Source organism: Anser brachyrhynchus (assembly GCF_964034855.1).
Source record: "Anser brachyrhynchus genome assembly, chromosome: 3".
Classification (NCBI taxonomy): domain Eukaryota; kingdom Metazoa; phylum Chordata; class Aves; order Anseriformes; family Anatidae; genus Anser; species Anser brachyrhynchus.
Window position 1 is genome coordinate 54,136,810 of NC_137696.1, and position 14,053 is coordinate 54,150,862.

Below are 14,053 nucleotides of genomic sequence, written 5' to 3' on the forward strand. Positions count from 1 at the left end.
ATGTTCTACAAACTGCAAGCTGACAAATTCCACTCATCTGCAACTATCTTCAGCTCCACTACCACTGAAATGCACAACACTCACAGCACTGCAAATTATTTTCCATTCCCCATAATCCCTCATGAGCCTCAAGAGTGGTTTCTCCATCAGCTCTGCCCATTTTCGTTTGGTAAACAGTGACATTTCCCCTGCTTTACAATTGATGTTAAAAATAGTCTCTTTCATTTCGTAACTTCCAGAACTTCAGCACAAATGTGTTTTATGCAGCAACATAAGCACTGAGAACAAACTGGGGTTATGAATAGCTGTGAAGAACCAATAGAAGATCAAAGTAAATTAGTCATCAAAAGAACCACCTCTATCTCTTCAAGAGGGGGCTATGCTTTGAACAGATTACAGAATAACACAAACCAGAAACCAACACATCCTTTTCAAAAGCTCATTTCTAAGAAATAGATTTTAAAAACTATTTTTTTCATACTTTATTGAATGAAGTGAAAAAGAAACAAAACAGAACATAAACGTTCAAAAAAAAATCAGCGTTCCTCATGTCTCATCTGAGAGAGTTGTTTACTATGAAGAGCAAGGAGGTCCTCCGAGTACAAAGGCCAAGAGAGACCACAGTGCCACGATACCAGAGACTCTAAAGGACAAGAATGATAAAACATTGTTAAGGCTACTTATATTTAGGGCATAATTTTGTTCTTATTAAAAACTGAGATTCTTTTTCTAACTGTGTCAGGCCAGAAGTTCACCATTCATGAGCACTGCTGCCACTCCTTCCAGAGGGATGCATTTTGAATCTGGAATTCTCTCCTGCTACTGAGCTTTCAACTCTGCTCCAGAAAAACCCCCAGCCCTCCCACACTTGGGAGACTCTGCCTGTCTCTCCTCAAGCTTATTAGAGCTAGCACTGCAGCTCATTAAGGTAATCCTCTGTCTGTTATGATAGCACATGGTTTTGTGCTCTCCATGGGGAAATGTTCTCTGGTTAATCGAGATCAAGTTTAACGTCCTGCTGCCCAGGGATGAAAGATCACAAGTAAACCAGCAGTCAGCATGGGAACCTTCTTCTCAACTCCTTGATCTCGAGAAGGACACTGAGAAAGAGCAGCACACTGCTTCTGTGACAGGGCCCAGGCACTATGTACAGAATCTTTCCCTCCCTCCTCCCCATTCATGTGATTTTTGTAACTCACTGCAACAAGCAGTTCACATGCGGAGAGTGCCTCCAGTGGCGATAGACAGAGATCTGCAGATTAGGGTGGTGTTTATAATCGCGTAGAACAAGCCTGACGCTGTAATGAAAGCAGATGTCATTAACCATGACTTGCAGGCTGCTTACAGCATCCCACAGATCAGGACAAAAATCTCTTTATCTAAGAGTTGTCATAACAGAGAGAGAAGGGGATGAAAACTTGGATCAAAGAGGATCAAGGGACAGAAAGATAGGATTTTCCAGTCACTTACTGCTTAAATTTATTGGAGAGCAAAATGAACTGGTTCCCTGATAGCCTTCTGACATCAAAGCGACAAAGAGCTTTTAACTCCTGGTAAATCTGCCTTTCATTCATCTGTGGCCAGCCTCGGACACGGACAACCAAGAGAGGGGGATGCTGGCTGGGAACATCTTCCCCAGAAAAATTCTGGAAAACATGCAATACTGAGACATATCCGGGTTCAGAAATAGTACAGAACTATAGAACTACAACAGAATCAGAAAACATGCAAAACATGACACAAAAAAATAGGACAGCATACTGTACAACTGTTGGTGCAAGGTTATTTTTCTTTTGTCCCAGGATTTTTCTAAATATGAGTCATAAAGGCAAACTATTGCCACATAGAAAAACAGAGAAACAGCAAGCTCTCTTACAGAGCACAGAGAGTTAGGACAGTGTAAAGTGACTAATGCCATCCTATAAAATAACACTATTAATACACTGAGGCGGGAAAACTGCTTGGTGGGAAGGGGCCTGGGGGCACTGGTTGACAGCCATCTGAACATGAGCCAGCAGCGTGCTCAGGTAGCCAAGAACACAAACACCATCCTGGCTTGTATGTAGTGTGGGCAGCAGGACTAGGGAAGTGATTATCCCCCAGTACTCGGCTCTGGTGAGGCCATACCTTGAATACGGTGTTCAGTTTTGGGCCCCTCGCTACAAGAAGAGCATCGAGGAGCACATCCAAAGCAGCACAACAAAGCTGATGTAGGATCTAGAGAACAAGGCTCACAAGGAGCAGCTGAGGGAGCTGGGCTTATTTAGCCTACAGAAAAGGAGGCTCAAGGAAACCTTATCATGCTCTACAACTACCTCAAAGTAGTTGTAGCAAGGTGGGGGTTAGTCTTTTCTCCCAGGCAACAAGTGATGAAACAAGAGGAAATGGCCTCAAGTTGCACCAGGGAAGGTTAAGGTTGGATATATTAGGAACAATTTCTTCACTGAAAGGGTTGTGATGCATTGGGACAGGCTGCCCAGGGAAGTGGTTGAGTCAGCACCCCTGGAGGTATTCAGAAGACGTGTAGATGGGGACATGGCTTGGTGGTAGACTTGACAGTGCTAAGTTAATAGTTAGACTTGATAACCTTAGAGGTCTTTTCCAACCAAAATGGCTCTAAGATCCTATTTCACGAGGCAGAATTTCAACTCATTTGCCATTTTGAAAGGTCATTTGTGTCACTTGCACGGAGACAGCTTCTGTCAAGGTGGGCTCAGCCACTGGTGGATTTTTGTCCTCTAATGAAGCCATCAGCTAGGCTACTGACCTACGTACCCCACAAAGTGGTTACAGACCTGCAATTCATACGCACAATGCTTGAGGCACCACCTCGGATGAAATTCACCTTGTTCAGGTACTCGGCTAACACAGTGAGATACTGAGAGAAAGAAGGATCAGCCTCCACTGTATCACTACATCTGAAAACAAAAAGGAACAATGTTTTGTCTCTTCAGTACTGCAGTGCCACACAAGGTCTCTGGAACACAGAACCCGCAAACTAGTGAGGGAAGAGGTGTATCAAGTCTTGGCTTCTGCAGAAGATACCAAAAAACTGCAAGCAGGGGGAAGGGATTTGAATAGAAACTTAACTGGCAGAAAGTCACTGAATCACACAGATTTCAAAAATGGAAAGTAATGGAAAATGATTTGACCCTTACCCAAGTGAACTGAACTCGAGAGAGCTTGTTCAAGGATAAAGGATTCACTATGCCATTTCCCAACCTCTGAGCCATCTCATGGCCCCTGATTACATTTTCAAAATGTCAGCTTTGACATAAATCTACTACTTTCAGATTTATAAAATAACAATCTAATTAGAACAGTGACATTTTCAATAACACTTTCTCTTATCCAAAAGGAAGGTCTGACTAAAAAACAAGAAGTCAGCCAGAGCAAACTCAGGACTGTTTTCTGTAAGACTCATCTGTGTAACAAGATTTTTGATAAACATTTAAACACCACTCACTTTGTCACTCTGTGTAGTAGCAAATGAGCTGACTTCAGAAGAACTAGAAGGAGAAACAATGATACTTTAGAACAAAAATATAGAAACATAACTAAATAAATGGAACTATGGAAAGTAAAAAAACTCACCGAAGTGCAGGTAAGTAACTAAGAACAAGACTGTGTATAAACAAATATTACTTAGCATGAAGTAAACAGCGCTACAGAGCAGGAAATGGATTGCCAAGCCCCAACAAAAATGTTCAAAAAGTGTTTGAGAAGCATTTTACCTGAACCACAGAGAAATGCATCATAGCCTGCTTCATGAGGAGATTTCTTCTCAGCTGTAAGCGTCCAACAAAATCAAAAAGAAGTAAAAACCTGCAGCACACTGTGGAAACTGCTTGGGCACAGAATCCTTTTTTTTCCCCATCCCTCAGCAGTTTCCTTCCTTCCCTTAACGCCTTTACACCTGACAGCACGTCTACAATTCTACGAGGCATTTTAAAATGTAACCAACAGAAAGGCAGCAGTTACACCAACAGCTGAAGAGCTTAGTAAAACGCACATAAAAAATAAAATGAACATTCATGAAAACCTAAAACAAATTGTGTTTTATGCTACTGATGGCATGAGAACCACTTCAAAACACAGGAGGCCATGGGCTGCAGGACACCAGGAGAGGTGTGAAAGTTCCGTGAGCCACCTAGCTCAGCTGTTTTCTGGGACCTCCCTGCCACTAGCTCCCTCTACTTCCCCTTCTAGGATTGCTGCTTCCTACCTCCCCTTGCCCAAGGGCTGCTGACTCTTCACTGCACCAAGTCGGGCTCAGTTCAGCCCATCTGAGTGTAAATGCCATTTGTGCTAGCAGCTCAGTGTAAACCTCTGCGTCCTGCCCTGCGTTACCCCCAGCAGCTACCAGGGAGCAGCAGAGCATGTAACTTTCTGTGAGCCCAGGCCTTGGGCCAGGACAGACACGCAACAGAAGCCCTGTGTAAATTCAACAGTCCTACCAACATTCACTCATCCTTTGCACATGGACATCCACGTGATAAAACAAACCCCTTAAGCTACCCAACTTTGAAGACATGCTTAAGAACATACCGTATCGTGAACAGTCACTTGCGAGAGCAATCACTGGGCCCGTTGGATCCGTGGGGTTCAGGTTGCTGCTGAAGACAAATGGATGCGTGAGATTTTTGTCCTTCCTCGGTATGTTAGAGACAAGACAAGTTATATGCCAGGCTTTCCTGTTCTCTAGAGACCTGTGGCTTCATTTTAGAAAAATCTATTGAAGACTTCAAAAGGAACTTTGGTAGTATCCTATTAAATGGTGAGATTCTTTGCTGAACACTAACAGTTTTCCTGAAAACTAACTCCTAAATACTACCTCAGTCTCCTCCCCCAGTCATAACTTCTAAGCAGCAAATCTGCTCTAATTGCAATTAAAAATGCGAATTACACTAAAAAAATCAATGGACAACTTCAAGGAGAGAGGTTGTTTAGATGGCTCTCTTTGAATGCTATTTGAATGGGGGACTCAGGGGGATAGATTAAACAGATACCCATGGAATGATTGAAATAAAAGAACAAAAAAATCATCAAAACTCTGAGAATCTGCAGTCTGAAAATGCTACAAAACAAGGAACAGTACTGTTTTTACAAGCTCTAATTTGGCATCTACTTCTTGGGAGTAAGGGTGAGGCAGAAGAGGAAGTTTTGCTTTTCTTACTAAGTGTTTAATACACATGCACAAACAATTTATCCAAAGAGCAAGTGTAAAAGAGAGAAGTCTTCTACCACATCATGGTTAAGCTCATGAAATAGGGTATCTATCGATGCTCCACTTGATCACTGTGTTTAATTACTGCTTTGGGCTCAGTGCTAAGAACAGGTCTTTCCTGGGAGCTAGCATTTGAAATTAGGGTATGTTTTCACTGAACTTAAACTCGTTCATTTCATAACATGCCATACACAACACACAAATGCAAAATTGTGTGTAAGGCTATCTGCAAGCCAACCTTGAGACCAATAAAATGAAGGTGGAAAGCTCCTACAAAGCTCTGTAACCCTGCTTGATATTCAGGAATGTAGGCATCACTACAACCACATAACTAACATGAAACATTTCAGTTACACGATATAGACTAGAATATATTTTATGGACTCTAGGCCCATAAAGCTCTGATATGACAGGTGACTTTTAGAATACTTCACTCCACAATAACTTTATAAGAAAGATGAGAAAATCTTTTGCTCTTAAATTTAGAAAGACAAGAAACCATCTGGAAAATATCCTGGAGAAGGGAAATAATGAACACACAAAGTACCTTTCCCAAGAAAACAAAGCGATTGCAGAAGCTTCTATAGCCCACCACTGACCTGCACAAAACCTCATACACATCCAAAAGAGTAGATACTCGAGGAAACTGATAATTCTGTAAAAGAAGAACGCATTAGAAAACCGCATGAGCTCATTTACTGGTACTGCTGATTCATTAAATGAGATCTCAGATCAGAGTGTCTCATGGACTGGTCACAGTTCTGTAACCATAGTGCACTCAGGAAAGGTGTTTTCTCTTCTGGGTGAAAGACAAGCTTTAATGCCACACAGAAGCACCTTTGCATCCTACCTTCCAGATGGATTTTGTTACGGTCTTGGTGTCTATGAGGACAGGGAACAGGTTGTGAATATTCCTTTTAAACTCCTCATAGCTTTCTGAAAGCAAAACGCATGGATAAAAACATCATGAAACTGAGGAAAAGCCAATGGTATTTTCACCTGAATAAGAAAGGGAGGTGCAGTCAGAGGAACGATGCCCTGCTCCAGCAGTTGGAGTGCAGAAGAGGTGACTAGCACCAAGCACTGCAGGTGGCTGGGGCGGTGAATGCCCACTGTGCTAACCCTCCCATCCCTGCTGCAAAGGCAGCTGCCTGCGGCACAGGCATCGGGACAGCAGATACGTACAGCATTACCTGGAAGGGGCTTGTAGAACTTGTCATGAAGATGACAGAGGTCCATGAACATGTTATGTCCCACCAGAGGCTATTGGAAGAACATAAACATAACAGCCTGTTGGAGCACGTTTCTGCATAAGGACTCAGATGTAACCCACCTCAGGCCTGCTCAACAGCTCTAACTCTTTCCTCCCACGGACAGCATCCACACGCACTCATACAGAAGTTGTTCAGGTTGCAAAGGTCACAGAAGGACTCCTGCTTTCAGGAAATCAGACTTGTGGACTTTCTGAACAGGGTATTTTTCAGTAGTATCCTATTTTGAATAGATCTAAGAAACTATGGGCTAGATTCTCAGTTCAGGTGAACAGTGCTAGCATCTTTCAGTGATCGCATTTGTAGGCCCACTCAGAAGGGGAAGGACAGTTTTCAGGCCTAAACTCTTCTGAGGCTGAAATTCATTCAATAATCTGCATACAGAACATAAGAATTGCCACATACAATCACACCGACAGCCTATGTGGCCCAATAAAAGCGTCTGCCACATGCTGAAAAGCACAGTATCTTGCCCCAAAGGCAAGAATCTGCTCAGCTTTCTTAGATGGTGATTCATGCTGTGTAACGCAAGGATTTTCAGCGTTGCAGACTCTGCTTTTTCTCAAGTACTTTAAGAAACACATTGCAGAATGGTTTCTGACTCATTCTCCCCAGTCTCATTTGGTCTGCAAGAGTAACAGAAGAGTAATACAGGGAAATCCAGCATTTGGATCAATAATTCTCAGTATGCTTTGGGAGAGAAACCTGGTCAGTAAGATCATGTTATGTTTAACATGCATTTTTTCTAACCATGATTGCAATCTAAGAATTCATCTCAGTTTTCCTGACAGCTAAATGGGATGATCACACTGAATGAGCTGAGTGACTCAACACAAACTACTTCTTTATCTTTTACCTCTATATCCAGTGTAGCAAACTAAAAAGAGATGAAAAATTAAAGGAGAGACGAGGCTTTTTACCTTTTTAGCTTTAACAAGTATCTGGAAAAGGTTGGTAAAGCCCCGGGCAGACATGAGAATCAGCTCCTTCCGGCAGTAGTCATAAGAAGAGTTTTCCAGAAGCCTACGCTGTTGTGGACTCACTTTTTTCACCACTACCTGAAAAGAATACATATTGGATACCTCAGCCTCCCACACTAGTTGCATGTGCATTGCTTACTGGGCTTCAGTAACGCTGAGGACTCATGTTCAGCTTCTAGGCTATGAGGGATAGAGAAATAGCACGTTCCTGGGACCTCAAAACAGCCTCACTTCTCTTCTACTGAGGTCAGTGCTCCAGTAATAAAAAGAAGTCCTGTTCTAATGGTGTCTTCTCTTCTTCTCTTTATAACAGCATGTTACAACAGGATGGCTCCTACCACAGGTATTTTGGACCACAAATAAACATAATTCAATTTAACTTTATGCTGATATTGTAAGTTTGTGGCTCTGAAAAACAGAAAAAAAGAGCAATCACACAAACTGAATCCTCAAAGGCTGTGCTTCAGGTGAGTGGGATGAGTAAATCTGTCACTCTGCTGACAGTTGCTATCAAGCCAAAAGAGTACTAATGTAAAAAAAAAAAAACTTTTGTAATCTATGTCTAAGCAACTGAGTGTTAAGATTCTTGTGCCATGTTTTGAGAAGTCCACAGCCTTAAGTTTAATTCAGAAAATACTGCACCAAATATTAAAAAAAGATGAAAGAGGCATACCCCACTAAAACAAGCCATATTAAGAGTGAAAGTATTCAAAGCAACTATATGGCAAAAGGTCAGCAAAGGAAAAAAAAATACACCACTAAAAAAGCTAAAAACTGCGCATTCTTGTATCGAAAGAGCAATCTATCAAAGTCTAAAGACAGGAAGAAAGTCCGTGCAGAACCCCTCCAAGGACAAGCAGTTCCAGCTCAGTGTATTTTGTGGCTACATGTGAAACAAAACCCAAAGTTATTCAATTTTGTAATATCCCAAGGAAAGGGATCCAGAATCAACACTGCCCAGAACATTCTTTTTATTTATTTATTTATTGTTTTCTCCTCCTGGACCCTTATCACGAAAAGTAGAAGCAACATTTTGGTGCCTCTATGAGAATGCCAGCTCTATCTATCTAGATAGAAACCCTCTTTTCAAAAGGTCCAAGTTTCCAGCTCACCTCACTGTCTTCAAGAGGCTGCGTCCAAACATTTTGGAGAGCTTCTCTCAGAACCAGCTGAACTTCAAGCATCTGAGAGCCTAAGGCAGAAAAGAAATAGTAAAAATTTCAGAGGTGCAGAGAAGCCTATTTGGAAAACACTTCTTTTCTAAACAGAAGGACTGACCAGATGTTTCTCCTCCAGTGCACAAAAAATAGTCCTGAATATATGATTTTGGTACATTCCTGTTCACATGATGACAGCAAAAAAAAAGTCACAGTGAGAATTTCTGTCAAATAAGCCTTTGTGAGGACATAGAGGAAAGCAGAAGACCAACTGAAAACAAGAAGAGGAAGGAAGGTAGCCATGTGCACTCTGAAAAAGACCATCTGTGTTTGTGAAAGGTGTCAGAGCAACACACTCAGAAGCCAAGCACAGATGAGAGGTAGCTGATAACGAATTAACCTGTCATTTTACGAACAGCATACTAAGAGACCCTTTAATCAGTCTCAGTGCTTAAATAAATCTTTTTTTTCCAGTCACTGGTGCTTGCTGTTGCCAGATCCTATTGAAGTTTCATTATCATATCTACTACAGCAGTTGTAGTAGATACTAAACTGAGCACACTCTCTACCCTCTGTATTTCACACTTTTGGACTGAGGGGAAAAACAACAAATGTATCAACAGACAAGACCTTAAATACTTTCAGTCCTTCCTAACCTTTTCCTGTGTTTCACCCTGTGACCTAGAGGATTAAGGTTTGGTCTCCATGAACAAACTACAAATTAGCCTCTGCTACAATTCCATGTACTTCTGCTCCCCCAGAATAGCACAGAGACTTCTCAGCTCTGCTGCTGTGCCTCCTAAAAACTAACCCAGGCTGCAAGTGGCCTCTCATCACCACTGGCATTATTTCTTCCTGTGGCTCCACGTGCTTGTTACTGCACAAGGGAGGCGGCAAACTCTGGAAGGAGACGCACCTTTCCCTTCTCTGAGGGGAAGGAGACACCACAAAACAACAAAAAAACAAACAAACAACAACAAAAAAAGATCACCCAGGGCTGAAAACAAGTCCATTGCAAACAAGTCCAAAGTTCTCCTGATTCAGATCAACTACAAATTCTCCAGTTGCTACTCTGAAGAAGCACAAAATAGAAGCCAATTACCACAAAGCAAGCTCTCCTCACCCCAGCACCTAGACATCACCTCCACCACAGGAAGACCCAATGCCACAAGAGTGCAGAAAAGCAGAGCTCAGAGATGAATTCCTGACAAGAACGGGGGCACAGACAGAGGCAAAGAGCTGTAAAGGCAGGATGGGCACGTGTGCTTTCATTCTCAAGAGACTTGTTTAAGAGAACAGGCAGCAAAGGACACGAGCAGCCCCAGATGTTCACGAGAAGTGATGAAGCCACTCAGAGCCCGCAGGTACCTAAGGGAGGCACCCTGTTTCATACCGCTCAGGTCCTTCAGAATCATAGTCTCCCCTTCCTCTGCTGCTACTATCCAACTGGTCACTTCATCAATAGCCTTCTTCATCACATCCCTGTCCACAGCACTAAAGCAGGATCAGAGAGAAAGAGGGAGAGTGAGAGAAATTATTTTTTGTTTATTTGTTCATTTTATAGATGCGACTCATGCGTTGCTGTAGGAATGTGGAAGCATTTCCCAAATATGCACCTCTCCAAATTGTGCCCTGTGATCTTTTCTATCTAAACATCAAGGAACGCGCTTCTGTACCGTGTGGGTGACTGAGCACAGGTTGCCCAGAGAGGTTGTGGGGTCTCCCTCCTCGGAGACCCTCAAAAGACACCTGGATATATGGGCCTGGGCAAGCAGCTCTGGGTGGCCCTGCTTGCGGAGGGGGTTGGACCAGGTGGCCTCCAGAGGCCCCTGCCAACCTCAGCCAGTCCATGGTTCTGTGATCTCAGTCCTCCTCTGGGCAGACCACAGCATGCGGGAAGAGCTGGCAGTGAGGCATTCAGATCAACACATCTTACTGATGTACAAAACATGATCTGGGTGAAGGTGAGCTGTCAACAGCATCAGTACGGGAGCCACCTCTCTGGATAAGGCTCACCTGCAGGCTCTCCAGCTACCCTCTGAGAGACGCTGGTTAAGGCTCTTCTCCTGTAACTCGTTCATGTACGGGATTCCATCTTTCAGGAACTGAAGGGGAAAAAATTGTTTAGCTACTCTCCCCTGGACTTTCTTGCACCAAATTAAAGAATAGCAGGTTAGCCAGTTCCAAAACTGACATGTATTTAGGAAATGCTGGTGTTTCTCGTTCTCAAAATATCTTCTCCAGAAATACCAGCTGTAGGTAATCCAAGGTGTATTTGTACATAAAGGAAGACACTTTTTTTGCTCTGCTCTTTCCTTTAATGCTCTCTCCATTCCTTTACTGAGATACTTCAAACATCAAGATACCAACATATGATGCGACCTATCCAAAATTGCTAAACAGTGCTCTTATGTAACAACAGTCTCAGTTTTATGGGAAGTGTGGCAATACATAAGATACAGGTAAACTGAGACTTCTCCACCTTCGTGGCAAGTAAAAACTCCCACTGGGGTCTGTTTAGTGACTTCTAAGCTCAACAGAGTAGTGTTTTCATCTTTGGGAATCTGTCTTAGGCTGACAAAGATGTGGATATTGCCTCTCAGGCGCTTCAGAAAACCAGTGCTCATGCTCCCTGTTGATAATGAACCACACAATGGATTCATACATTAGGAAGAAGCTGCCTACCCCAAGAACGTATCATTTAGGGATATTAATCAGTTTCTCCTAGAATTGCACAAACCTCCTCTGTTCTAGATTCCTGGCATAGAGACTACATACCTTATTAAAGTCAAAGCCATAATGAGACAGGAATTGAATGCTAGATGCAGAGAGGGTGAATTCAACATCCGTAACTCCCAATGTTGAGGGAAAGAGAAAAAAGTTGTATGAATGCACCACATACCTACAATGAAAAGAAAAATCTCTCTAGAAGATGATTACAAGAAATGACATAGCCCTTCCCAAGAGATTTCTGCATAAAAGCTCAACTGTGCTGTCTTCATTTAAGCAGAAAAGCACAAGTCTACTTGGAAACGATGCTTTTTACTTACTTGTTTGAATTTTCTTTTGAGAATATTGCCAGCCCTGCAAGAGAGGGAGACCTGAATTGAAATGGTGATGTTGAGCTCATGTCTACAAATACCATGAAAATGAAATCAGTGATGTGAGGGTCCCTGAAGGAGCGCATGTTTCTCATTCACTAACACCACACTGCAATCTTAACAGAAACTGTCAGGCCACTCTCCAGCTCCTTGACAGCCCTAAAAGCTCTTCACTGTTCAGTTAAGCAAGAAGTCAGGTCTGGTTAAGCAGTAAATAGACTGAGCAAGGGGTGAGAAGAGGGGAGTCAGTGACAGAAGTCTCCAACTATGCACACGTAGGCCAGCGGGTCCAGCTACACTACAAAAGCACGTGGAAGGAGCTGGGTATTTAGGTCCTCATTTTCCTATTAATCCCTAAAAAGCACATTAAGATCTTACATAGATTAAGGGTTTGAAGAAGTTTAAAACACTTCTGGAGTTTAGCTCTTGACCTTTAACTGGTTGTTAAGAAAACTATTAATAGCCCTCCACCACTACCCCCTTCTCTTGTTGACTGTTTTTTCCCCTCCATTTTAGGAACATCAGAAATACCATCCTTTGTCTTTCTCTCTCATAGCCCCCTTACACGTACATCATATCAACGACAGCCTTCAATAGGAGCTGCTATCACTTAGCTCTTGCTTGCACCCTTGGTTTTTATAGCTCTGTATTTTATCTGTAATTTTAAAATATGATAACTTTAGACCAGTAAGAAGTATATGGCCCACCCGACTTTAAATTATTTACAGTATTAACAAGCTAATAGCAGAAACATCAGAGAAAACCAACCAACCAACCAACCTACCATTGCAAACAAATGGCTCTGTAAACAGAATTCAAACGCAGGGCTTCAAGGGCTCACCAGCCAGCAAGAGGCCAGTTACAAGGTGGCCCTCAGGAGACTGCGCTCTGCTGAGCAGCACTTACCGAGCTGGGTGACTGTGAAGCGCTGAACGCTCTGCCTGACCTTCAGGTACCGCTCGGCGGGGGAATCAAACAGGCTATTAAAATAAAACCCAAAGCGCGGGGTGGGGGAAGGGGAACGAAAGTGAGAACCGTGGCGATGCACAAGCTGGCTTTCACAAAGCCTGAACTGCAATTCTTCCTCATGTTTAAAGTCCAGCAGCTTTACCTGGGCTGGTTATTTTGTGGGAAAGCTGAGTATAAGCCAGTGAACTCCATGTCAAGGCCTGTTAGAAAGAATACCAAAACAAAGCAAAACAAACGAAATATGAAGCATGCATTTCACCAGCACCTGGCCAAGGATCTCTGAAGGACCTCTCTTCACCCCAACCTCTTTGTTAAACCCAACAGCAGGTTCAGAAGAAAAAAGGGATCAACTGCTGCAAGAGGGAACCCTCTCCCTCCCTGACCGATTTCTCAAGAGGAGCGAAGGGAAGCACCCCTTCTGGGAGAAGCCTGCCTCACCGCTTGTATGTAACACAACAAATGAGAGCAGCAGCCTTCACTCTCCTCTTTCCTCGGGGGTCATGACAAAGCAAAGGCTGTTTTAATGCCGCCCCCTGCCTATTCCCATTTTCCTTCCGGAAGTCTCCCAAGGCCCTCATTCTGAGAAGCACCCCCGCGGGGCTCGCTCTCAGCGAGCACAAGCACACTTGCTCCACCGAGCTCCCCTCTCGCGCTGCTCTGCATCAGCAGCCGCGGCTCCCCTCTCCCACACCAGCGAAAACAAAGACAAGCTTCGGGGGGGGGCACCGGAGGGGTTGCGCCCAGCGGGCCGGGCCGGGCCGGGCCCCCCGCAGCCCCGGCGCTCACCCAGGAAGGCGGCGCGGCGGACACGGTCCCGCAGGCCGGGCAGGAGCCGCCCGAAGCCCGCAGCCCCCACGTCCATCGCCCCCGGGACGCTCCGGGACACCGGGACCCGGCTCCGCCCCGCCCCGCCCCGCCCCGCTGCCCCAACGCCTGCGCGCCGCCGGCCCCGGGGCTGAGTGGGAAAGGGGCAATGGGCTGCGATATAAGGGGCGGGTCGCGACACCCGACACACCTGGGGGCCAGGGAGCCGACGGGATGAGGGGCAACGGGCGTCTTACACCCTTACACCTAGGCCTAGGTAAGGGTTGCAAGAAAGCTGCGAAGATGAGTAAGGGGAATGCAAACTGCTGCGTTCTTTTTGTTGTTGTTGTTTTTTTGTTTTTTTTACCAAGTTTAGCATGTAACTTTGTTACTGTACTAAACGCTCACCTGCTGCCTGTCTGCTAAATTAGGCTGACAGCATAGAAGGACCACATATTTAACATTTCCAGCGTCCAGGTGGAAACGACAAAAATGAAGTATTGAAAATTTGTTCAGAAGTTACTGAATTCCAAAATAAAATCTG

At 44.0% G+C, this 14,053-nt stretch overlaps 1 protein-coding gene across 4 annotated transcripts; it reads right to left on the reverse strand.

Annotated features, from left to right (window-relative positions):
• Nucleotides 1–467: 467 nt before the first annotated feature.
• Nucleotides 468–14,026, reverse strand: PNLDC1 (PARN like ribonuclease domain containing exonuclease 1). Of its 4 annotated transcripts, none has more exons than XM_080586213.1 (19): nucleotides 13,492–14,026; nucleotides 12,848–12,905; nucleotides 12,643–12,716; nucleotides 11,686–11,719; nucleotides 11,414–11,537; nucleotides 10,652–10,740; nucleotides 10,029–10,129; nucleotides 8,591–8,670; nucleotides 7,419–7,556; nucleotides 6,421–6,490; nucleotides 6,078–6,163; nucleotides 5,827–5,882; nucleotides 4,549–4,613; nucleotides 3,735–3,788; nucleotides 3,467–3,509; nucleotides 2,813–2,918; nucleotides 1,471–1,646; nucleotides 1,200–1,298; nucleotides 468–643 (listed from the first exon to the last, which is right to left on the reverse strand). In XM_080586213.1, exons 1-19 carry the CDS (start codon nucleotides 13,565–13,567, stop codon nucleotides 574–576), a joined length of 1,599 nt encoding a protein of 532 aa, XP_080442339.1. In that variant the 5' UTR covers nucleotides 13,568–14,026; the 3' UTR covers nucleotides 468–573. The 4 variants fall into 4 exon arrangements, 3 of the variants coding, with proteins under 3 accessions (XP_080442339.1, XP_080442338.1, XP_080442340.1); XM_080586212.1 differs by having other exon boundaries at nucleotides 4,549–4,616; XM_080586214.1 differs by lacking the exon at nucleotides 13,492–14,026 and adding an exon at nucleotides 13,144–13,438 and having other exon boundaries at nucleotides 4,549–4,616.
• Between the last annotated feature and the right edge of the window lie 27 nt (nucleotides 14,027–14,053).